The 24,854-nt window shown below is 38.2% G+C and overlaps 1 protein-coding gene across 1 annotated transcript in view; it reads left to right on the top strand.

The window, feature by feature from the left end:
* The window catches only part of LOC128654304 (retinol dehydrogenase 7), a 45,190-nt gene extending 21,020 nt beyond the window's left edge, over positions 1-24,170 (top strand). Inside the window, exons 3-5 of the mRNA XM_053708165.1 lie at positions 5,778-6,036; positions 22,426-22,589; positions 23,370-24,170. Of these exons, the coding sequence (XP_053564140.1) occupies positions 5,778-6,036; positions 22,426-22,589; positions 23,370-23,587 (641 nt within the window). The 3' untranslated portion in view covers positions 23,588-24,170. The remainder of the gene's footprint in view (positions 1-5,777; positions 6,037-22,425; positions 22,590-23,369) is intronic.
* The last annotated feature ends 684 nt before the right edge of the window (positions 24,171-24,854 follow it).

The raw sequence follows: 24,854 nt of genomic DNA, 5'->3' as shown, positions 1-24,854 counted from the left end.
CAGCTTGGCTGAACAGATGCCGATCACTCAGCCTTTAGTTATGGGTCACCTAACATACAAAAAAGGATTTATATACATTTTAATATTGGCTGGATTATATTGTAGCCATATTGCAATTTTAGGTGGAGAAAGTACAGGGGCAAAAATAAATCTGTTAAGTATGTAAATATCAGGACATGCAGCATGGTCAACCAAAATGATGCCTCTCCCTACCCTGCCCAGAGCCGAAGCCCCACTGCCCTCTAGTATAGTAACAAGGAGAAATGGAAAAAAAATAGTAAATGAGTGTCCCATATCACCTCATCAAACACAAACAAAATGCTCATGCTTTAATTAATTACATAATTAGCACAGCAACATGTCATAGGCCTAAAAGTGTTACATTTTTTCATGAGCTAATTAAATATAAAACACAGTACTAGTGATCAATAAGGGGTTTACTTGGTCATTCATCTATGATTACGGCTCTCTGCCAAAACGCATCAGATAGCCAGGTTTAATGTGTCAGTTTAGTATGTTTTAATCTGTGCTGTTTATTTTAATAGACTATAATAAAGTAGTGATTTTAAGTTAAGAATTGGGTCGGTCTGGATTTTCTTTTGATTATTCAAGAAATAATTAAATGCCATGTTATAGTTCAACAACTTCAATATTCAATTTAACTTGATAAAATATTAGCTTCTTAACGGTATACAACATCAATTCTATGAAACCCCATATTATATCTTCTTCCATGGAGATAGATACTTATTAAGAAATTGGGCTTTAATGATTAGTGCTTTTGCTTTAACCACAGCCCCCTCTGCCTGTGTCAACACCAACTGATACCCTGGGAGCAAAAATATTATCATTGGGATGTGTGCATTTTTTATTTTGAGCATATAGATATTACTGTAAACAAAACCTAATTCTGCTTGACCAAAATATTGGCTTGAATTCAAGAAAACGTATTTGTGAAACTAATATCTCGTTGGAAAAACTTGCCATAACTTTGCCCCTCATATTTGCAGAATAACATAGAGATATGCTTGACCCTTATAAATGCAGTGAGTGGTGCATTCAGCTCCACTAAAATTAGACATGTGCCACGCAAACAAATTAGTTTTGTTTCCTTTTCCTTCGTTAAATAAATCATTTTGTTTCGGCAAATTAGTTTTAGTTAAGTTTAAAAAAAAAAAAAAATTGTTTCAGCAAATTAGTTATGTTAAGTTAAATAGTTTTTTTCGGATCCGTTCATTGTATCGGATCCATTCTTTATTCATTATTCTATTCTAAAGTTTAGAATCGAATAATGCAGATGAATATAGAATGGAAACTAAAGCTATTAACCCCTAAACCTTAGATCTCCGACATCCCCAATACTAACTAAAACACTAAGGCCTAGATTTGGAGTTTGGCGTTAGCCGTGAAAATCAGTGTTAGAGGCTCCTAACGCTGGTTTTAGGCTAACTCCGGTATTTGGAGTCACTCAAAATAGGGTCTAACGCTCACTTTTCAGCCGTGACTTTTCCATACCGCAGATCCCCTTACGTAAATTGCGTATCCTATCTTTTCAATGGGATCTTTCTAACTCCGGTATTTAGAGTCGTGTCTGAAGTGAGCGTTAGACATCTAACGACAAAACTCCAGCCGCAGGAAAAAAGTCAGTAGTTAAGAGCTTTCTGGGCTAACGCCGGTTTATAAAGCTCTTAACTACTGTGCTCTAAAGTACACTAACACCCATAAACCTACCTATGTACCCCTAAACCGAGGTCCCCCCACATCGCCGCAACTCGATTAAATTTTTTTAACCCCTAATCTGCCGACCGCCACCTACGTTATACTTATGTACCCCTAATCTGCTGCCCCTAACACCGCCGACCCCTGTATTATATTTATTAACCCCTAACCTGCCCCCCACAACGTCACCTCTACCTACCTACACTTATTAACCCCTAATCTTCCGACCGCAAAGCGCCGCCACCTACGTTATCCTTATGTACCCCTAATCTGCTGCCCCTAACACCGCCGACCCCTATATTATATTTATTAACCCCTAATCTGCCCCCCACAACGTCGCCTCCACCTGCCTACACTTATTAACCCCTAATCTGCCGACCGGACCTCACCGCTATTCTAATAAATGTATTAACCCCTAAAGCTAAGTCTAACCCTAACACTAACACCCCCCTAAATTAAATATAATTTTAATCTAACGAAATTAATTAACTCTTATTAAATAAATTATTCCTATTTAAAGCTAAATACTTACCTTTAAAATAAATCCTAATATAGCTACAATATAAATTATAATTATATTATAGCTATTTTAGGATTTATATTTATTTTACAGGTAACTTTGTATTTATTTTAACCAGGTACAATAGCTATTAAATAGTTAAGAACTATTTAATAGCTAAAATAGTTAAAATAATTACAAAATTACCTGTAAAATAAATCCTAACCTAAGTTACAATTAAACCTAACACTACACTATCAATAAATTAATTAAATAAACTACCTACAATTACCTACAATTAAACCTAACACTACACTATCAATAAATTAATTAAATACAATTCCTACAAATAAATACAATTAAATAAACTAGCTAAAGTACAAAAAATAAAAAAGAACTAAGTTACAAAAAATAAAAAAATATTTACAAACATAAGAAAAATATTACAACAATTTTAAACTAATTACACCTACTCTAAGCCCCCTAATAAAATAACAAAGCCCCCCAAAATAAAAAAATGCCCTACCCTATTCTAAATTACTAAAGTTCAAAGCTCTTTTACCTTACCAGCCCTGAACAGGGCCCTTTGCGGGGCATGCCCCAAAGAATTCAGCTCTTTTGCCTGTAAAAAAAAACATACAATACCCCCCCAACATTACAACCCACCACCCACATACCCCTAATCTAATCCAAACCCCCCTTAAATAAACCTAACACTAAGCCCCTGAAGATCTTCCTACCTTATCTTCACAATACCAGGTTCACCGATCCGTCAAGAAGAGCTCCTCCGATGTCCTGATCCAAGCCCAAGCGGGGGGCTGAAGAGGTCCATGATCCGGCTGAAGTCTTCATCCAAGCGGGAGCTGAAGAGGTCCATGATCCGGATGAAGTCTTCTATCAACGGCATCTTCAATCTTCTTTCTTCCGGATCCATCTTGCAGATTGGCTGATTGGAACAGCCAATAGAATGCGAGCTCAATCTGATTGGCTGATTGGATCAGCCAATCGGATTGAACTTGATTCTGATTGGCTGATTCCATCAGCCAATCAGAATATTCCTACCTTAATTCCGATTGGCTGATAGAATCCTATCAGCCAATCGGAATTCGAGGGACGCCATCTTGGATGACGTCCCTTAAAGGAACCGTCATTCGGCTAGTAGGCGTCGGGAGAAGAGGATGTGCCGCGTCGGAGGTCTGCAAGATGGATCCGGAAGAAAGAAGATTGAAGATGCCGTTCATAGAAGACTTCATCCGGATCATGGACCTCTTCAGCTCCCGCTTGGATGAAGACTTCATCCGGATCATGGACCTCTTCAGCCCCCCGCTTGGGCTTGGATCAGGACATCGGAGGAGCTCTTCAAGACGGATCGGTGAACCTGGTATGGTGAAGATAAGGTAGGAAGATCTTCAGGGGCTTAGTGTTAGGTTTATTTAAGGGGGGTTGGGTTAGATTAGGGGTATGTGGGTGGTGGGTTGTAATGTGGGGGGGGGGTATTGTATGTTTTTTTTTTACAGGCAAAAGAGCTGAACTTCTTGGGGCATGCCCCGCAAAGGGCCCTGTTCAGGGCTGGTAAGGTAAAAGAGCTTTGAACTTTAGTAATTTAGAATAGGGTAGGGCATTTTTTATTTTGGGAGTCTTTGTTATTTTATTAGGGGGCTTAGAGTAGGTGTAATTAGTTTAAAATTGTTGTAATATTTTTCTTATGTTTGTAAATATTTTTTTATTTTTTGTAACTTAGTTCTTTTTTATTTTTTGTACTTTAGCTAGTTTATTTAATTGTATTTATTTGTAGGAATTTATTGATAGTGTAGTTTTAGGTTAATTGTAAGTAATTGTAGGTAGTTTATTTAATTAATTTAATGATAGTATAGTGTTAGGTTTAATTGTAACTTAGGTTAGGATTTATTTTACAGGTAATTTTGTAATTATTTTAACTAGGTAGCTATTAAATAGTTCTAAACTATTTAATAGCTATTGTACCTGGTTAAAATAATTACAAAGTTGCCTGTCAAATAAATATTAATCCTAAAATAGCTATAATATAATTATAATTTATATTGTAGCTATATTAGGATTTATTTTACAGGTAAGTATTTATCTTTAAATAGGAATAATTTATTTAATAAGAGATAATTAATTTCGTTAGATGTAATTTATATTTAACGTAGGGGGGTGTTAGTGTTAGGGTTAGACTTAGCTTTAGGGGTTAATACATTTATTAGAATAGCGGTGAGCTCCAGTCGGCAGATTAGGGGTTAATAATTGAAGTTAGGTGTCGGCGATGTTAGGGAGGGCAGATTAGGGGTTAATACTATTTATTATAGGGTTAGTGAGGCGGATTAGGGGTTAATAACTTTAATATAGTAGCGCTCAGGTCCGGTCGGCAGATTAGGGGTTAATAAGTGTAGGCAGGTGGAGGCGACGTTGTGGGGGGCAGATTAGGGGTTAATAAATATAATATAGGGGTCGGCGATGTTAGGGCAGCAGATTAGGGGTACATAGGGATAATGTAAGTAGCGGCGGTTTACAGAGCGGCAGATTAGGGGTTAATAATAATATGCAGGGGTCAGCGATAGCGGGGGCGGCAGATTAGGGTTTAATAAGTGTAAGGTTAGGGGTGTTTAGACTCGGGGTACATGTTAGAGTGTTAGGTGCAGACGTACGAAGTGTTTCCGCATAGCAAACAATGGGGCTGCGTTAGGAGCTGAACGCGGCTTTTTTGCAGGTGTTAGGTTTTTTTTCAGCTCAAACAGCCCCACTGTTTCCTATGGGGGAATCGTGCACGAGCACGTTTTTTAGGCTGGCCGCTTGCGTAAGCAACTCTGGTATCGAGAGTTGAAGCTGCGTTAAATATGCTCTACGCTCCTTTTTTGGAGCCTAACGCAGCCTTTATGTGGACTCTCAATACCAGAGTTATTTTTATGGTGCGGCCAGAAAAAAGCCGGCGTTAGCTACGTGGGTCTTTACCGACAAAACTCCAAATCTAGGCCTAAATAAACCTATTAATCCCTTAACCGCAGTCCCCCCGACATCGCAGACACTAAACCTTTTAACCCCTAAATCGCTGTACACCCACTTTGCCAACACTAACTAAAACACTAAATAAACCTCTTAACCCCCCCCCCCCCCCAAAAAAAAAAAACTTTAATTTTATCCTATATTCACCCATAGGGTAAATAAAGTTGTAGCTAGTGCTTCTATTACTGCTGATTTATAAGCCAGCAGCAGGACCAGAAAAATAAGTTGCTTTGATTCTTAATTATGTCAGGATTGTCGAGAACAAAAGGGAAAATTATTTACTAATTGCCTGGCCCAGGAATCCAGTAACTACCTAGGACACTAATGGATTGTTATTGAGTATTGTAACATGTAAATTTAAAAGCCTTTCTAAACCAAATGTTTGTGTTTTACGTTTTCAAATAAATGCAAAGAATACAGCAATATTTGTGATTTTATTTGTCAGAAGCTGGATGCAAATGAAAAGAATGATTTTTGCAAGAATTTACAAATAATAGCATAAAAAGACCTTTACATTTTATATTTTAATATGTTGCAGGACTCTGGGGCTTGGTAAATAATGCTGCATTTGGCTTTGGACTGGGGCCAAATGAGTGGCAAACTAAAGAGGATTTTGCTAAAACGCTAAACGTGAACGTACTTGGAACAATCGACGTAACATTAAATCTGCTGCCACTCATCAGGAAAGCCCATGGGCGCATTGTTAATGTTGCTAGTATTGCAGGAAGATTGTCTATTGTTGGTGGAGGATATTGTATTTCTAAGTTTGGAGTCGAGGCTTTCTCAGACAGTTTGAGGTGAGTCCTGCTTCAGATTGGTGTCTCTTACATAACTGCATAGAACACGAAATCCAGATTAATACTTTATAAAACTTTTAGAAACTGTAACCAGTTTAATGTAGTAAAAACCTGTTCCTCAAATGTTGCACTGAATAAATCATTGTATAGCCCATCTCCATATCCCCCACAGTAAACATGAGCTACCAGTTTTTGTACTGGAGCAGAGGAATCTGGGAAATGATATGCAAATGAGGTACACAATTACCCACCTTTTTATTTAACTTGTAGAGGTTTTTGCCTAATTTGTACACTCACCATTATTTAAATGATGCAAAAATAAATATAATGGCTTGTAGCTTCCTAAAAGGAGAAGGAAAGAAAAGGTAAATACAATATCATAAAATCAAATAAGGTACCTCATAGGGCTCGATTTACCAAAGCCCAATGACTGCCAGTTCTCACAAGAACTTGCTCGCCGTAATTTATCAAGCAGTGGTCACCAGACCGCTGCTTCCTTAACCTCTTTGCCACCTCTAAGGTGGCAAAATTTAATCTCCGCGGTCGAGTCTGACCGAGGAGATTGACAGCTCCTCCGGCAGGGGGCGGGATTGCACACGAGCGCAAAATTGCGCTTGTGTGCAATGTTGATTGCCTGCGGGTAATTTTGCCCCGCCACAGGCGAGCTGAGGCATACAGGGGTGCGTATACGTGCCTCAGCTTTGATAAATCTAGCCCATAGTACTCGAACATTATTTGGTGCAATACAGGCAGTCTTAGAGAATTGCCATCCTCTTAGCTGGTTGAGCCAGTCACTGAAACAGGATTTTTTTTTTTTAATGAAATACATCAGCATACTCTATATACTCCTTGAGTACAGTAAGTTGAGCCTCAATAGTGGCTACATGCTGAGGACATGGAGCAACAGGACAACATGCACAAGTTTGTACACAAAAAGCACTCTAGAATGTAAAATCACTAGTAGCCTATTTAATAGAGGGAATGTGCTGTTGTACTAGCCATAGGGTTGCCAGGTGTCCTCCATATATATATATAATCTTATACCAGCGGAGTACAAAATGTATGAGAAATTGCATTATCAGGTTTATTTGTGTATATGAATTAGCTGACTTTGTGCTTTTAAACCAAACCCTATTAAAATGGGTTGAGCTTGCAGTTAATATCAGATCTCATTATGTTTTCACTTTGTGTACACAAACTTGCTTCCTTATCTTATATTTGTCTGGAAAACCAAAGTTCAATAAAAAAGAATGCTTTATTACTTAAAGGGACAGTCTTCTCCAGAATATTTATTGTTTAAAAAGATAGATAATCCCTTTATTACCAATTCCCCAGTTTTGCACAACCAACACGGATACCTCCTGTATTTAGAAATTCATGCATTATGTTGAGAGATAGTGTATGTCCTAGAATAAGTACCTGAAGTCTAAAAAAAGCGGTACGTATGCTAATATTTCTGTTTTAGAGAACACATTCCTTGTGCATCTATATGGGGAAAAAAGGTTTTCTGGTGTCTCTCTGTATTAGAATAGTTATGTATTCTGGATACTTATCTGTATTAGGAATGTATCCATGGTCAGAGGGGCATGCACTCTGTTTTAGAATAGTTATGTATTCTGGATACTTATCTGTATTAGGAATGTATCCATGGTCAGAGGGGCATGCACTCTATTTTAGAATAGTTATGTATTCTGGATACTTATCTGTATTAGAAATGTATCCATGGTCAGAGGGGCATGCACTCTGTATTAGTATAGTTATGTATTCTGGATACTTATCTGTATTAGGAATGTATCCATGGTCAGAGGGGCATGCACTCTGTATTAGTATAGTTATGTATTCTGGATACTTATCTGTATTAGGAATGTATCCATGGTCAGAGGGGCATGCACTCTGTTTTAGAATAGTTATGTATTCTGGATACTTATCTGTATTAGGAATGTATCCATGGTCAGAGGGGCATGCACTCTGTATTAGCATAGTTATGTATTCTGGATACTTATCTGTATTAGGAATGTATCCATGGTCAGAGGGGCATGCATCCTTGGTGTCTCTCTTCAGAGGAGTGTAAGTTAATGTGTTTTGCTCTGTGACACCACTGTCTTGTATATCTGTTATTTTAAATGAAATGACACACTGAGCTTTACACATCACCTCATTTACTCTAACACTACCAGGTGCTGTAATCTACTAGTTTGTTAGCCATCCTCTATAGAAATCACTGCTTTAGATAAAGAGGGGTTGTGACTCCAGCATCTCTCTTTGAGGGATATTTGCCCCTCATCATAATTTAAGATATAAGTGTAACTGCAGTCTCTCTGTCTGATTGGGGATTTGTCCATGCATTAGTACTAGTAATTATGCCTAGTGCCTCTATAGGGGAAGCTCCCTTGTATATCTCTGCATTAAATACTATATGTTCCTCTCAGTATTATTACACAGATGGTGCCAGAGTATTTTTGTTTTATGAAGGGTATTTGCTGTTGGTGTATATAATAGAAAGTGTGTCTATTGTGGTTTTCTGCATAAAATGCCCAATATCATTTTGCTTCTATATTCTAGAACTTCTATTTGCTGTATTGGAAGAAAGTCTTGCTGCTGACTTTGCATTACAAGTGCTATGCATTCACAGTGTCTCAGTTGTTATTGGAAGTTTTTTAGAGTTATTGGAATGTCTCTACTGTATTTAATTTGAAGCATTGAGTGACACTTGTGTTTTTGTGGGTTTATATATTAGAATAAGTGACCCTAGTATTTCTCTGTATCATGAAGTATAATGATTCACGAATGCAACAGTATGTATTTTGATATAGTGGATCTTAAACTGCAGATCTTAAATGAATGTGCCACTCAGCTCTAGCTTATATTATGGGAAGATAAGCTTAACGGCATAAAGTGAATTAATTATGCAAAACAATGTGAGAGGTGCAGGTATGAAAACCTGAAGCAATCTTATATAGTTTTTGTCTAGCTGATGTAACCAGACCGGATAGGGAACAGTTAATATGTCACAAACAGTTCCAGCAAATAAATGTATCAAGGAGAGTTCCAATTAGCAGCAGTAACAAACAATGTCTTACCACTGTTACAGTGTGAATTAATACGACTCTGTGAGCTGTGATAGGGATCAGCTGTTAAGAACCCGTTACAACTGAGCAGAGTGATTCTCCTGTGTTGCTCTGAAGTGACTCCATCTGCTGTGGGAACAGTCAGCTGTGGACTGAGTGACAGCAGAGGTGAATGGAACTCCAGAGCAGCGTGGGTGACGTCACCAGAAGCGCTTGTAAACAAACAACCAAGCTGGCTGTATCTTGATAACGGATCTCACAGAGGGTAAATGTAGTCCGATGTCCAATGAAATACGAGCAGACAGGATTAAGTTCAGACAAACTGAGGAACTCAATTCAGAGTAATGAGACACCACAAAGATTATTGGAGTAGAAAGTGGAGAATAATCCGAATGTATAATTCACAAGATAGCGAGCAATTGACAGGCTCAGTAACTGTAACTCAATAACTAAGCACCTGTCTGACATCAGAGCACAGCTTAAATAGAGTAGGGGGGTTGGACTTGAAAGTTAAGGTGGTATTACAAGTTGAAAGAACAGGTAGTGTAAGTGATAAGGTGGACTGATATATCCTGACATGACTCCCCCTTCAGGCAAACCGTTCCAAGGCTTGTAGCCTGGGGCAATGGGGGTTCCTCCTGTGGAACTGGGTAAAAAGTCTCAGAGCGTTCACATGGGACAAGGGTTCCCAGGTATCCTCATCCGGGGGGTATACCTTCCAACAGACGAGGTATTGAAGCTCACCTTTATAGACTCGAGAGTCCAGTAATTCCTTTACTTTGTAATCTTCAGAATCCTGGATTTGAGGCTTAGGGGGTAATACCTGCGTGCTGGAGGCATTAGCAGGTTTCATTAAGGAAACATGAAACGTGGAATGAATGGCCAAAGATGAAGGAAGCTGAAGGGCAACTGCGTTCTGGTTGATGATACGTGTGATCTGAAAAGGTCCTATGAATAAACTGGCTAGCTATTTGCTAGGAATTTGCAACTTCAAATTCTTGGTTGAAAGCCAGACCCGGTCAACAATAGCATACTGAGGTGGTGACCTCCTTCTGAGATCGTAATATTTTTTTTCTGGGTGCTTTTAAGCGGTTTGTAGATGTTTCCGGAGAAGCTGGAAATTTTCTGTTAATCTATCAGCCAGATTGTCAACATTTGGACTAGGAGAGGTGTCAGTCATGAAGAACTTCATTTTAGGATGAAAAGCATAATTGGCGAAAAATGGTGACATTTTAGACGAAGAGTTGAGAGAGTTGTTGTAGATTAATTCAGCCATAGATAAAAAAAATAATCATCCAGTCTTCTTGGTGATAAGCACAGTAGCATCTTAAATACTGCCACTGATTCAAGCACTCTTATTGCCCATTCGTCTGAGGGTGGTAAGCTGTAGTGTACCGATGGTTAATTTGTAACTTCTGACATAGATTCCTCAAAAACCTGCAGGTAAAGGACTCCCTCTATCTGTGGTGAGGATGGAGGGAATACCATGGAACTTCAAAACATGATCTATAAATAATTGGGCTGTTGCTGCGGAGGTTGGAAGTTTATGATGCGGTATGAAATGAGCCATTTTCGTAAATAGATCTATAACTACCAATATGGTATTCATACCCAAGGAGAGTGGCAATTCCACAACAAAATCCATACCCAAGTGGGTCCAAGGTCTATCCAGCACCTGTATGGGCATTAACAACCCATAAGGGGGTTTCTTCTCAGATTTTGAGGTAGTACAGATGGTACATCTTTGTATGTAATTACGAATATCAGTGATCATCTTCGGCCACCAGTAACCCTTTCCTAACAAATCCTTTGTTCTTGAAGTACTAGGATGTCCTGAGAGGGGTGAGTCATGATGTTCCCTGATTATCTGTGATCTTAAGGTCTCCGGTACATATATCTTGTCTTTCTTATAGCTAAGTCCGTCCAGACCGGTATGAAAGTCGTTTGTAGTATTCTGGTCTTCGAGTAGGGCCTTTTGGAAATTAGTAGATAAATCCGAGGTTATGCCAAGAAATTTGTCATGAGGTATTATTACCTTAGGGTTTAGGTCATATGCCAGTTTAGGGTCTTTTCGGGATAAGGCATCAGCCTTGCCGTTTTTTGAGTCAGGTCTATACACTATCTGAAAATGGAATCTACTGAAGTAAAGAGTCCAGCGTACCTGCCTGGCTGAAAGAGTCTTATTCCTTTGCAGAAATTCCAAGTTTTTGTGATCTGTGTAGACTATAATGGGTAATTGTGTTCCTTCCAAGAGATGCCTCCAGTGTTCAAACGATCTTTTGATAGATAACTCCTTTTAACCTATTGGGTAATTTATCTCCGGAGGAGACATAACTTTAGAATAGAAAGCTACAGGATGTAATGGATGAGTTAGGCTTTCTCTCTGAGAAAGGACTGATCCCAAAGCGTAATCCGAAGAGTCCACTTCTAGTAATTATTGCAGATCTGGATCGGGATGGCGAAGTATTGGAGCAGAGGTGAATGAAGTTTTTAGATTCTCGAATGCTTGAGCCACCCTTGGATTCCACTGGAAAGGAGTTGTACAGCCTGTAAGAGCAGTTAAGGGTTTAGCTATAGCAGAATACCCTTTGATAAATTTCCTGTATTAATTACTAAAGCCAAGGAAACGTTGTAGTTCTTTATGGTTAGGAGTTGGCCAATCCTTAACTGCTTCTACTTTGTTTTCTTGCATTTGTTTGCCATCTGGGGAGATGGTGTAACCCAAGAAAGAGATTTTGTCTGTATGGAAAAGACATTTCTCTGTCTTAGCATACAATTGATGCACTTGTAATCTTGATAGCACCCAACTAACATGTCTGATATGGTCTTCAATGTTTTGGGAATAAATCAGAATGTTGTCTAAATAGACTACAAGACATATATCTAGAAGATCCCTAAAAACATCATTAATAAAATGCTGAAATGTTGCTGGGGCATTACATAAGCCAAACGGCATGACCAAATATTCGTACAGCCCATATCTTGTTCTAAATGCAGTTTACCACTCATCTCCCTCTCTTATGCGTATCAGGTTGTAAGCCCCCCTGAGGTCCAATTTGGTGTAAATTTTAGCTTGATGTAATCGCTCAATGAGTTCGGGGATTAACGGGAGTGGGTATCTGTTTTTCACAGTAATTTTATTATGCTCCCTATAATCAATTATTGGGCGTAGGGTCTGGTCTTTGTTCTTAACAAAGAACATGCCTGCTCCAGCAGGTGAGATGGAGGGTCTGATAAACCCCTTCTTCAGATTCTCGTCCAAATAGGACTTTAAGTGGGTCAATTCAGGCTGACTTAAAGGGTAAATATGTCCATATGGGACAGTGGAACCTGGTTTTAGATCAATAGGACAGTCGTAACTTCGATGAGGGGGCAGGTTCTCAACCTCCCATTTACTAAAGACTTCTATGAACTCTGAATATACTGTGGGCATAGAAGGAGTTTCTTCTGTGAAGTGCAACGTATGGGAGGTATCATAACAGAGCTTACGACAGTATGAAGAATTTAAGGTGAGTGTTAAAGTTTTCCAATCTATGGTAGGTTCATGTAGTCTTATCCACTGCATTGCTAGGACTACAGGGAAGAGTGGGGAAGGGAGTACATCAAAATGTACAAACTCATGATGGTTGTCTTGAGTAGTAACTAATATGGGAATTGTGTGATGCGTTATAGGACCACTAGATATATAAGTCCCATCAACAACACGGATGGACACAGGTACAGATTTCTTTTCAAGTGGTACTTTATTATTTTTAACAAGCTCTAAATCAATATAATTCCTGTAGGCTCCAGTGTCGACAATCACCTCAGTAGTCAATTGCTTATGGTACCACTGCAAAGAGAGAGAGAGATGGTACAATAAATAGGTTTATCCTGCATATGAAGAGAAGTATTGGTCATAATATACTTACTCTTCTTATTCCTCTGCAGTATGGGGCAATCTCTTACAGTATGTGCTGGGTTGGCACAGTATAGGCATAAGGCCTGGGCTTTTCTTCTCTGTTTCTCTTCCAAGGTCAACGGACCTCTCAACATTCCTATCTCCATAGGTTCTTGGGTAGCAGCTCCAGTGTTAACCATCTGAGTGGGAGCAGTAGGTTTTTTGTGAGTAACTTCTGTACAGTGGCGTTCACTTTTTCTCTCCCTAAGTCTCCTGTCTATTTGAATAGACAGTCTCATCAAGTCTTCTAATATATTGGGTAGCTCCACTCAAGCTAACTCATCTTTTACCTGGTTGGAGAGTCCTAGCCTAAATTGATTTTTGAGTGCTATCCTATTCCATTGGGAATCGGTGGCAAACTGCTTAAACTCGGTGATGTACACCTCAACAGATTTGGTGCCCTGTCTCAAAGCCCTCATCTTAGTCTCAGCAGTTAACTGTGAGTTGGTATCCAAATACAGTTCATCCATCACTCCAAGGAAGTCATTTAGAGAAGTAATAATAGGGTTATTTGTTTCATAGAATGAATCAACCCATATTCTTAGTTCTCCTCTAAGGTACACAATTATTGTCAGCACATTTATCTTATCAGTAGGGAAAGTCTTTCTTTGGCTTCAAAGTGAAAGTGAGTAGACGGGCATTCCTGAACTGACGATAAACACGTCTATCCCCAGAGAAGAGATCAGGAGAGGAGATCTGAGGTTCCGGGAAGCTTTCAGGAGGTGCCACCTTAGTGGTTATAGAATCTTTAATAACTTTCCTTAGTCTCATTCTCTACTTGAAGATTACTTAAAGCCTGACCTAATTGGTCTACCCTTTTTGAAAGTCCATAAACAATTTGTGGCAGATCCGCTGGATCCATTTATATATAGGCTTAGTTATTCTGTAATGATTCACAAATACAACAGTATGTATTTTGATATAGTGGATCTTCAACTGCAGATCTAAAATGAATGTGCCACTCAGCTCTAGCTTATTTTATGGGAAGATGAGCTTTAACGGCATAAAGTGAATTAATTATGCAGAACAATGTGAGAGGTGCAGGTATGAAAACCTGAAATCTCATATAGTTTTTGTTTAGCTGATGTAACCAGACCGGATAGGGAACAGTTAATATGTCACAAACAGTTCCAGCAAACAAATGTATCAAGGAGAGTTCCAATTAGCAGTAGTAACAAACAACGTCTTACCACTGTTACAGTGTGAATTGATACGACTCCGTTAGCTGTGATAGGGATCAGCTGTTAAGAACCCGTTACAACTGAGCAGAGTGATTCTTCTGTGTTGCTCTCAAGTGACTCCATCTGCTGTGGGAACAGTCAGCTGTGGATTGAGTGACAGCGGAGGTGAACGGAACTCCAGAGCAGCTCGGGTGACGTCGCCAGAAGCGCTTGTAAACAAACAACCAAGCTGGCTGTATCTTCATAACGGATCTCACAGGGGTAAATGTAGTCCGATAAGTCTAATGAAATACGAGCAGACAGGCTTAAGTTCAGACAAACAGAGGAACTCAATTCAGAGTAATGAGACACCACAAAGATAATTGGAGTAGAAAGTGGAGAATAATCTGAATGTATAATTCACAAGATAGCGAGCAATTCACAGGCTCAGTAACTGTAACTCAATAACTAAGCACCTGTCTGATGTCAGAGCACAGGTTAAATAGAGTAGGGGGGTTGGACTTGAAAGTTAAGGTGGTATTACAAGTTGAAAGAACAGGTAGTGTAAGTGATAAGGTGAACTGATATATCCTGACATGAAGAGTCCTTACAATCTGAGTATTAGGAATGGTTATGTCTTTGTTTTATGAAATATATATAAAATCCTGGTGTACCTCTGAGGAAAGGCACCTCTCTTTTCACATCTGCCTGTCTCTGATCTGCTCTGCACTCCAGATTCCGTGTACCGCCCGTGGAAACACCCCACACAACAGACAGCATGTGTAGACAGCACATCCATGGGTCTTCTTGCAGTCGTGACGTCATGTACGTCCATCAGTCTCATCGCTCGGCACAGGCACATCAGTATGTAAGTGTGGAGTTCTCATACTGCAGCCTGCAGCCGCTACAGCTGAGACTGAGACTAGGGCTAGAACTTGGTGCTGGAGGTGGAACTTAATTGACACGGGCTGGGGGAGCCTGGGTTACTGGGTAGGTCAGTTTGGTTGGTAGGGTATAGCCAGATGAGTCCTGGACTCTGGCGGCTGGCCAGGGAAGTAAAAAAAAAAAAGTAAAAAAAATTCAAAAAGCATCTTAGCTACCTATGTCCGTTTTTTTGGAAATAATATTACCGGGCAGTAACCTGAAATACCGGACAGTCCAGTCTAATACCGGACACCTGGCAACCCTAACTAACCAGGGAAACGCAGGTTGAATGGACTTGCAGCTGTTGCAATGAGAAAAAGCACAATATGTTCCTCACTCAGGTTAGACCTTTTTACTGGACGAGTGGAACAAGTAGAAAGTAAGTGACTCTCAAGGCCACAATATAGGCAGAGGCCAAAGGAGCACTTTCTAAACGTTTCAGCTTTAGGCAGTTGGAGATTGATAACCTCCATAAGTACTTCTGGTACTGGCTGGACAGTAGACACAGGTCCAGGAAGAGGCAGAAAAAATGAGGTGCCAGATGGATATTGGAATGAGATGCCCTGCTAGGCCTCTCCTGCTCATGTTGGTTTTCATTGAAACAGTAATAAAAAAGAACACACAAGTCGATAAGCTCTTTAAGGGATCCAATCAGCCAATCAGATTGAGCTTGCATTCTATTGGCTGATCGGAACAGCCAATAGAATGCAAGCTCAATCTGGCTGATTTAATCAGCCAATCGGATTTTTCCTACCTTAATTCCGATTGGCTGATAGAATCCTATCAGCCAATCGGAACTCGAGGGACGCCATCTTGGATGGTGTCATTTAAAGGAACCGTCATTCGTCGTCTAGTCATCGGGGAAGAAGTATGTTCCACGCCGGAGGTTTTAAAGATGGAGCCGTTCCTCGTCGGATGGATGAAGATAGAAGATGCCGCTTGGATGAAGATGTCTGCCAGTCCGGATGTCCTCTTCTGCCCGGATAGGATGAAGACTTCTGCTGCTTCGGATGTCCTCTTTTGGTCCATCGGTGCCCGGCTGGGTGAATATGGCTCAAGGTAGGGTGATCTTCAGGGGGGGTAGTGGTTACTTTTTAATTTAGAATAGGGTAGGGACCTTTATTATTTTGGGGGGCTTTTTTATTTTATTAGGGGGCTTAGAGTAGGTGTAATTAGCCTAATATTCTTGTAATCTTTTTTTATTTTTTGTAATTTAGTTTAGTTTATTTAATTGTAGGTAATTTATTTAATTAATTAATTTATTGATAGTGTAGTGTTAGGTTTAATTGTAACTTGGGTTAAGATTTATTTTACAGGTAATTTTGTAATTATTTTAACTATTTAGCTATTAAATAGTAAATAACTATTTAATAACTATTGTACCTAGTTAAAATAAATACAAAGTTGCCTGTAAAATAAATATAAATCCTAAAATAGCTACAATATAATTATTTGTTATATTGTAGCTATATTAGATTTTATTTTACAGGTAAGTATTTAGTTTTAAATAGGAATACTTTATTAATAATTAATTTATTTAGTTTGATTAAAATTATATTTAATTTAGGGGGGGGTTAGGGTTAGACTTAGCTTTAGGGGTTAATACATTTATTAGAGTAGCGGCGAGGTCCGGTCAGCAGATTAGGGTTTAATACTTGAAGTTAGGTGGTGGCGATGTTAGGGAGGGCAGATTAGGGGTTAATACAATTTATTATAGTGTTTGTAAGGCAGGAGTGCGGCGGTTTAGGGGTTAATACATTTATTAGAGTAGCGGCGAGGTCGGGTCGACAGATTAGGGGTTAATAAGTGTAGTTAGGTAGCGGCGACGTTGGGGGGGCAGATTAGGGGTTAATAAATATTATGTAGGTGTCGGGGATATTAGGGGCAGCAGATTAGGGGTTCATAGGGATAATGTAGGTGGCGGCGGTGTGCGGTCGGCAGATTAGGGGTTAAAAAAATGTATTATAGTGGCGGCGATGTGGAGGGACCTTGGTTTAGGGGTACATAGGTAGTTTATGGGTGTTAGTGTACTTTAGAGCACAGTAGTTAAGAGCTTTATAAACCGGCGTTAGCCCAGAAAGCTCTTAACTACTGACTTTGTTTTGAGGCTGAAGTCTTGTCGGTAGAGGATCTACTGCTCACTTCAGCCAAGACTCTAAATACCGGCGTTAGGAAGATCCCATTGAAAAGATAGGATACGCAATTGGCGTAAGGGTATCTGCGGTATGGAAAAGGCGCGGCTTGAAAGTGAGAGTTAGACCCTTTCCTGCCTGACTCTAAATACCAGGGGGCGGCTAAAAGCAGCATTAGGACCCCTTAACGCTGCTTTTGATGGCTACCGCGGAACTCTAAATCTACGCGATAGTTTTTATGTGATGAATTTGGTGCATATTGTTGTTTTTTGTTTGTTTAATATTTCTTCTTCAATATACAAATCTCAGAATGACAAAAGAAAATATAGTGTTAAAGGGACAGTATACTATAAAAATTGTTTTTCCCTTAATGTGTTTACAATTACTTTTTTTTTTTACCAGCTGCAGATTTGCTTATTTGTGTATATGAATTAGCCACAACCTAATAAAATGGGTTGTGCTTGTAGGTATAATCAGATCTCATTTCTTTATCACAGTGTGTAAATCTACCTGCTTCTTTATCTTATATCTGTCCATAAACCAATCACCAATACTTGTAGAGAATATTGACAATTAACATTTTATTACCTTATCTACTTCTACTACACTGGGAGTGTAATTTCTTCTACTAGCTGTGTTAACACAGCTTGGCCTTGAGGCCAAAAACTTTGAGGATGGGTGGGGATACCACAGGCTAAATAAACTAAATCAATACACTCCAGCAGGTAAAGTGGATCATTGGGAACAAATAACAAATTAAAGGGGAGACATTTTTTGAGTAAACTGTCCCTTTAAATCTATAGATTTGTAATAGTGTTTCGAAAAGATCTCTTTAAATCTAATATTTGAATTATGCAATATTCGAAATAGAAACATTAAAATTGATATACTTACTACGTGCCCTACTAGAGGATAGGAATTGCCTGGTATTTTGGCACTGGACTGACCGTAATAGGCGGGATCAGACTGATGTACTACAGGAAAGTTCTACTTTGTGAAAGGAATTGAGAATGCAAATCAGCAGTGTTCAAACTCTAATAAAGAAGTGGAAAATGAGGGGTTCTGTTGAAACCAAACCACGGTCAGGTAGACTAACTAAAATTTCAGCCACAACTGCAAGGAAAATTGTTCGGGATACATAGACAAACCCATAAATAACTTCAGGTGAAATACAGGACATGTGGTGTGGCTGTTTCAAGATGCACAATAAGGAGGCACTTGAAGAAAGATGGGCTGCATGGTCGCCTGAAGAAAGCCATTACTACGCAAATGCCACAAAGTATCCCGCTTACAATATGCCAAACAGCACAGAGACAAGCCTCAAACCTTCTGGCACAAAGTCATTTGGAGTGATGAGACCAAAATTAAGCTTTTTGGCCACAACCATAAACCCTACATGTTATCAAACCGAACGCCTTATTTTCCACTTCTTGGTTAGAGTTTGAACACTGCTGATTTGCATTCTCAATTCCTTGGATATCTTTTTATATCCCTTTGCAGCACTGGATGAAAGATGCAAGGGTCTGTCAGGAGTCCAGAAACTCAATGACCTTTTATGCAATATTCAAATTTGAAAAATTCAAATCTATAGATTTGTAATAGTGTTTCAAAAGCTCTCTTTAAATCTAATATTTGAATTATGCAATATTCGAAATAGAAACATTCAAATTGATATACTTACTAAAGTCCCTACTGCATGAGTTATTAAACTTCTGAATAGTATTTGTTAAATTGAATGTTACATTCGAAATTTTAAATGTTGATGTTTGATTTAATTATGAACATTTAAAAATGAAACAAATGAACACATTTTAATGGATTTTCATTCTTATCAACACTGTTATCCAAAACAAATGTCCACTGGACTATTTGTTCTACCAAAGAAATTATACTTTCAGCACATTTGCCCATCCCTAATCTCAATGTTAAAGCCCTTTTCCTGAGACCTTTATATGTTTGAGCCCTTATAACATTTGTGTGCAATATTTTTTTTAAATTAATTTATATTAAATAGTGTTATGAGTGTAACTATACTTTGGAATTTTATGTTCATGTGTTTTGTGCAACTTTTTGTTTCACAAAACAAGAGCTTTGAGGACACGGTAATCATTCTAGCATAAATCGTGATTGTGCTCAATCCATCGCATTGACTTTCAACTTGTAATACCAGCGGTAAGCCCGAGGAGCACAAACACCCATGATAAACCCCTCATCGCTCACCCTCAAATGTTTGTGCTTTACTCATAATCTGGCCCTAAGTAGGTACATGCATGTAATATCATATCATTTAGCTAGTAAACCTTTAAAATTTAAAAGCAAATTTATTTTCTTTGTATATATTCTTGTTCAAATGTGAAAATTAAGTTGTTTTAAAATGGCAAGTTCTATCTGAATCATGAAAGGTTTTTAATATTTACTTTTCTTTCCCTTTAACAAATGCAGGCACATGACACACACACACCTATATGTAAAATATATATTAGTTGTTGTTGTTTTTTTTTTTTTGTTTTGTTTTTTAAATATAAATGATGGAGACATGAAAGGTTTTTAATATTTACTTTTCTTTCCCTTTAACAAATGCAGGCACATGACACACACACACCTATATGTAAAATATATATTAGTTGTTGTTGTTTTTTTTGTTTTGTTTTGTTTTTTAAATATAAATGATGGAGACAAATGGGTCACCTTTTTATCAAATGACACAGACACATGGTGTTAAAAAATGTTTATTCACAATACAGCCAAATACGCATATATGGGCAGCTTATAAATTGTGACAAAAACTGTAAAATGATGGATGAATTATTTCTGCATGGTGTGACATCAGTGCAACAGTCACTTCTGTGCTAACAAAATTTCCTAAAAGACAGCAAATTCTTGTAGGACAAAGAATGGTTGAATATTAGAAATAAACTCAACCCACCTCATTCCAAATATAAATATAGATTAGGATGCTACAACTATATTATTATTCAGTTATTAGATTTATACATAGGTATAAATAGGTGCATGTCATTTTTATATATACACCAGGGCTTGATTAGTAAAGGGAATTGTTTTTAATAATAAATAGTTGGTGCACTGTGCATTATATATATGTGGTTGGTGTGTAAAAATGATATACAGTATACCTTTTATAAAGTGTAGACTGCAGTATATTTATAATTAGAGATTATATATAGAGATGATATATAAAGGGACAACTGTGTGCTGGACCTTACTCTTTCTCTCTTTGCAGCCATTGTAATTTCTCGCCATCTCTGTCCACATCCAAATCTTTGTCAGAATCTATATGCCCCAATATATACAGCTTCTTTGTACTGTCCTTAACACACACTGGTACTTGGCCAATGTAAATTTCCCCCTCTGCACACAGCTCCCTGTCTCTATCCACTGGCTGGTTTGTTTTCCTCTGCTCCATGTGACTTTAGTGCCAGTTCAGAGTCTATTTCAAAATTTTCCAAAATCTTAAACAGCGCCTCCCCTTGTATAGCTCTCAAAGAACACTAGGTATGAAATAAACCATTGGTGCCATAGATTAAACCCTAAAAACTTGCCTGTATATATCAAGCAACCATGTACATAGTCATTACATTCTGTTTCCTTGCATCATAAAAGTGGATCACCTTATAACAGTCTACAATGCAGACTTAACAAGTATCACACAAGACCCTGCACTTTTTTTTTGCTTTTACTCTGCTGAACAACCGCCACATGGTTAAAACTGCTAGCAGCTACAGCAGACAGCGGTTGTTCAGCAGAGTAACAAAGGAGAAGGGCGCTTGTAGAAAAAAAGCTTTACACCAGAGGGAACAGTGTTCCAGCCCTATGCAGTTATATCTAATAATGGGGCCGCTGGCGCCCTGGGCAACATCTTAAAAGAGCCCTAGTATGTTAGCTCAAAACATGACCCTGGCCTGTAACTGGAAACTCCAGCTTCAAATGAGAGATCAAAGAACCAAATGGCCTCATGTTCAGATAATATAGTGAAGTTTGAGAACAAAAATCAGCTGATTGCACAATAAATTTGCCTCATCTTGGCCCAGTAGCAAATTGCAGTGTAATTTTAAAAATTGTATTTTATATTTTGCAGCTCATGTGAGCATGGGATTAAAATGTTTGATAAACAGAGTGATAATATGCAGAATAATGATGTCCCAGCATTTTGTGGCAGGTAACAGCATACCCCAACTTCAGGTGTGAGACAATATTGCAAACAGACTAGTCTGTCTCATATACAGTAGACATGGGATGCAAGTTGTAATATACCTAACTAGCTAGCTATTGGCTATTTACAGAATAAGAGGCCCATTTATCAAGCTCCGAATGGAGCTTGTAGGCCCGTGTTTCTGGCGAGTCTTCAGACTCACCAGAAACACAAGTTATGGAGCAGCGGTCTGATGAGGCGAACAGGAATTGCCACAATTCAACAGGATCGAGTACGATTAGGTTGATTGACACCTCCCTGCTGGTGGCCGATTGGCAGCGAGTCTGCAGGGGGCGGCGTAGCACCAGCAGCTCTTGTGAGCTGCTGATGCAATGCTGAATACGGAGAGCGTATTGCTCTCAGCATTCAGCGATATCTGTCGGACCTGATCCTCACTGTCGGATTAGGTCCGACAGACATTTGATCATTCGGCCCCTAACAATATACTTTAAAAGTATTTTCGATTGATTGCAATTCCGCAGTATAATTATCTCTATGCAAAGTGAAGGGACTTGAATATCAGTAACCCAAGTTTTGGACTAGTTTGGAAAAATGTAAAATTACCTGTAAAAAGCCATAGGAAGCATTACTATTCTGATGAATTACCCAACAGGGATTAGTATTTTGTATTCCCAATAGAGCACTGCAGATTGTGGGTGTATTGCAAATAAAAGATAATAGAGAGAGAGAAAGAAAACAATTTTGTGAAATCAAGGATGTTCCATATTATTTTGTTTTTTTTCTACCTAATGAAGTAATTTGTGTGTTTTATACTTACAACTTTCTTTTCTAGTGTTGTATACTGCCCATATACATCATGCATGCTAAGCTACCACCAAGAGCTACCTTTTTAATAACTTGCAAATATTTTTTCATCAATGATTTTAAAATTCTATAAACCTATTTTTGAAGTTGTTGCTTTTATAATTAAATATTTTCATCTTCTCTGCTACAGAAGAGAAATGTGTAATTTTGGGGTAAAAGTGTCCATTATAGAACCAGGTGCTTTCAGAACTTCAATGGCTTTGTATGAACCTCATTTTAAGCACTTGGAGAGGCTGTGGAATAATCTTCCTCCTGAGATCAAGAAAAGCTATGGAGAACAGTATTACCAGCAATGTGAGTAGACTTACCTATTGTATCTAGTTGGTTCAAAAGTATATAGGCTATGAAAAGTGTACTCTGTCATTCTGCCCAAGAGGCTTATTTTAGTTTTTAAGTTGCCCTGAACACACAGAAATCTATATGCTTTTTTTTTGTGTGTTTTGCAATCTATTTGCCTTATATATATTTATCACAACTGGGCAATTATGAACTCAATTCCACCAAACAGCAATAAATGTCCCTTATGTTTAACCTAATAGAGGTGTTTTCTCAGTCACTTCCAAAGAAGTATTTAACTAACCTAATAGCCTTTTTTGTGCCACATATATAGCAGTAAAATATTTACTTCTTTTATCAGCTACTTGTAATATGGTGCTAAATCTTGTTCTCTTAGCCTCATGCAGAGCAGTGATTTAATACTCATTTTGTGCTGATCGTTGCATCTTCCTTCTTACACGCACATAAATAAAATTGCACTAATAGCTTCTGGAGTCTAGAGAGGGGCATACATGACAAACTTCCTAACTATTACCCCAAATGGCAAATACTTCCCTGCTCCAAAGGTAAGTAAACATCCAGTATGATAGAAATACATCTAATTAAAGTAGCATTTGTATTCAATTTAAAAATTATAGGTAACTATACAAAGATAAATTGCAGAGACATTCTGGTGGTGCCCTGTGCTTCTTTTTATAATATCATATCTGTTACAGTAAACAAAACTAATGTTTCATATTATTGATGTGATCAAAGTTAAAATAGTTTTTTTTACTTGATTTCATTTATTCTAAACAGCTGTTAAAGCCCTACAAAGTTTATGTGGATCTGCTGTACCTAAGTTACACATGGTCACTAACTGCATGGAACATGCCCTGACTGCTGTTTATCCGTGGACAAGATACGCTCCTGGATGGGACGCCAAGCTGTTCTATATCCCTGTCTCATACTTACCTACTGTATTATCTGATTATATTCTCTCTCTTAGTGCGCCAAAAGTGGCTGGAAAAGCATAATAAACCCACAAATAAAGTATTTCATAGAAAAATTAGAATCATGTGTATTTCAATTAAATATTGATTCCATCTACAAGTAACCCCTCCTTTTACAATGGTTAGTTTTATACTGATTCATAATCACACCATTACAGCAATTAAAACATGCTCCCAGAAGTGTAACATAAGAAAATTACATATTGTACATTATACAAATGTATGTAAATGATTATTTTAAATGTTATCATGGTTATAACAATAAGGATATGTATTAATGTCCAAGAAAGTTGTTGTCCCAAAGAACCTTCAATAGGAGAAGGCGTAACACAGGAATAAGGTCTCTAACGATTTTCACGGAACCTCTCAAGGAATAGAGAATAAAATAGTGAAGTCTGTTAGGCACATAACAGGTATATCAGAAGGATGAGTACTCACACGTCAGAGAGCTATTACTCAGCTCCTAGTGAACAGGCAATTTGGTGCAAAGCCCCACAACTATCATGGAAGTGCAGCTGAAGCTAACTTTTGCTCTTGCACAAGAAAAAAAATGTACATTGCTGAAAACTGTATATATCATAAATCAATAAATCTATTAAAAGACTAATATCTGTTTTTTCTTTTAGTAAAGCAAATTTGTTTATGCTAAACATAAAGAAAATTATACAAATACATTGAAGAAAAAAAAAAAAACCTAGTAAAGCCATTACAATAAGGACTTTTTTCATTTGTAATACATTAACCAGATATTTTTGCTCTCACTGGATAATATTCACCAATGAGATTAGAAGAACTTATCAATTCCCAAAATGCCACATTAAACAGGTAAGTGTTTCCTGGGATCCTTCCTACTCTGTTATCTCTTTTTTTAACTGTGCTAAGGCTTTACTCCAGTGTTACTTGATACCTTGGTCAGATGAGGTCATTTCTGAGAGGTCAGGCATGTGTGCATGGCATTATGGGCAAATAAAATGGTGTCAACCATAGAGGCTGAAGATCTCCGTCTTTTTTGTTTGTTTTCCCTGTATACTACTTGTGCTCTTCTACCTTTTGTCACTGGTGTTCAGTGGTGGATTGACAACCTATGGGGCCCATGGGAACAAGAATATTAAGGAGCCCCTTCACCATGTCCCCATTCCCTTATCTTGTATTCATTGTCTATAGTAAGTGATAAAGGAGTCAGTGGGGCTTACAACTTCCAGAATTCTAATGTCCCCCTGCTTGGTCTTTAGCCACTTGCATCATACCTTGCAATATAATTTTTTGGGGGCCTCTCTGAAGGTAGGAAGAT

Source organism: Bombina bombina, chromosome 3 (assembly GCF_027579735.1).
Source record: "Bombina bombina isolate aBomBom1 chromosome 3, aBomBom1.pri, whole genome shotgun sequence".
Taxonomy (NCBI): domain Eukaryota; kingdom Metazoa; phylum Chordata; class Amphibia; order Anura; family Bombinatoridae; genus Bombina; species Bombina bombina.
Note: the sequence above shows the minus strand (reverse complement) of the source record. Positions and strands in the feature narration are given on the sequence as shown.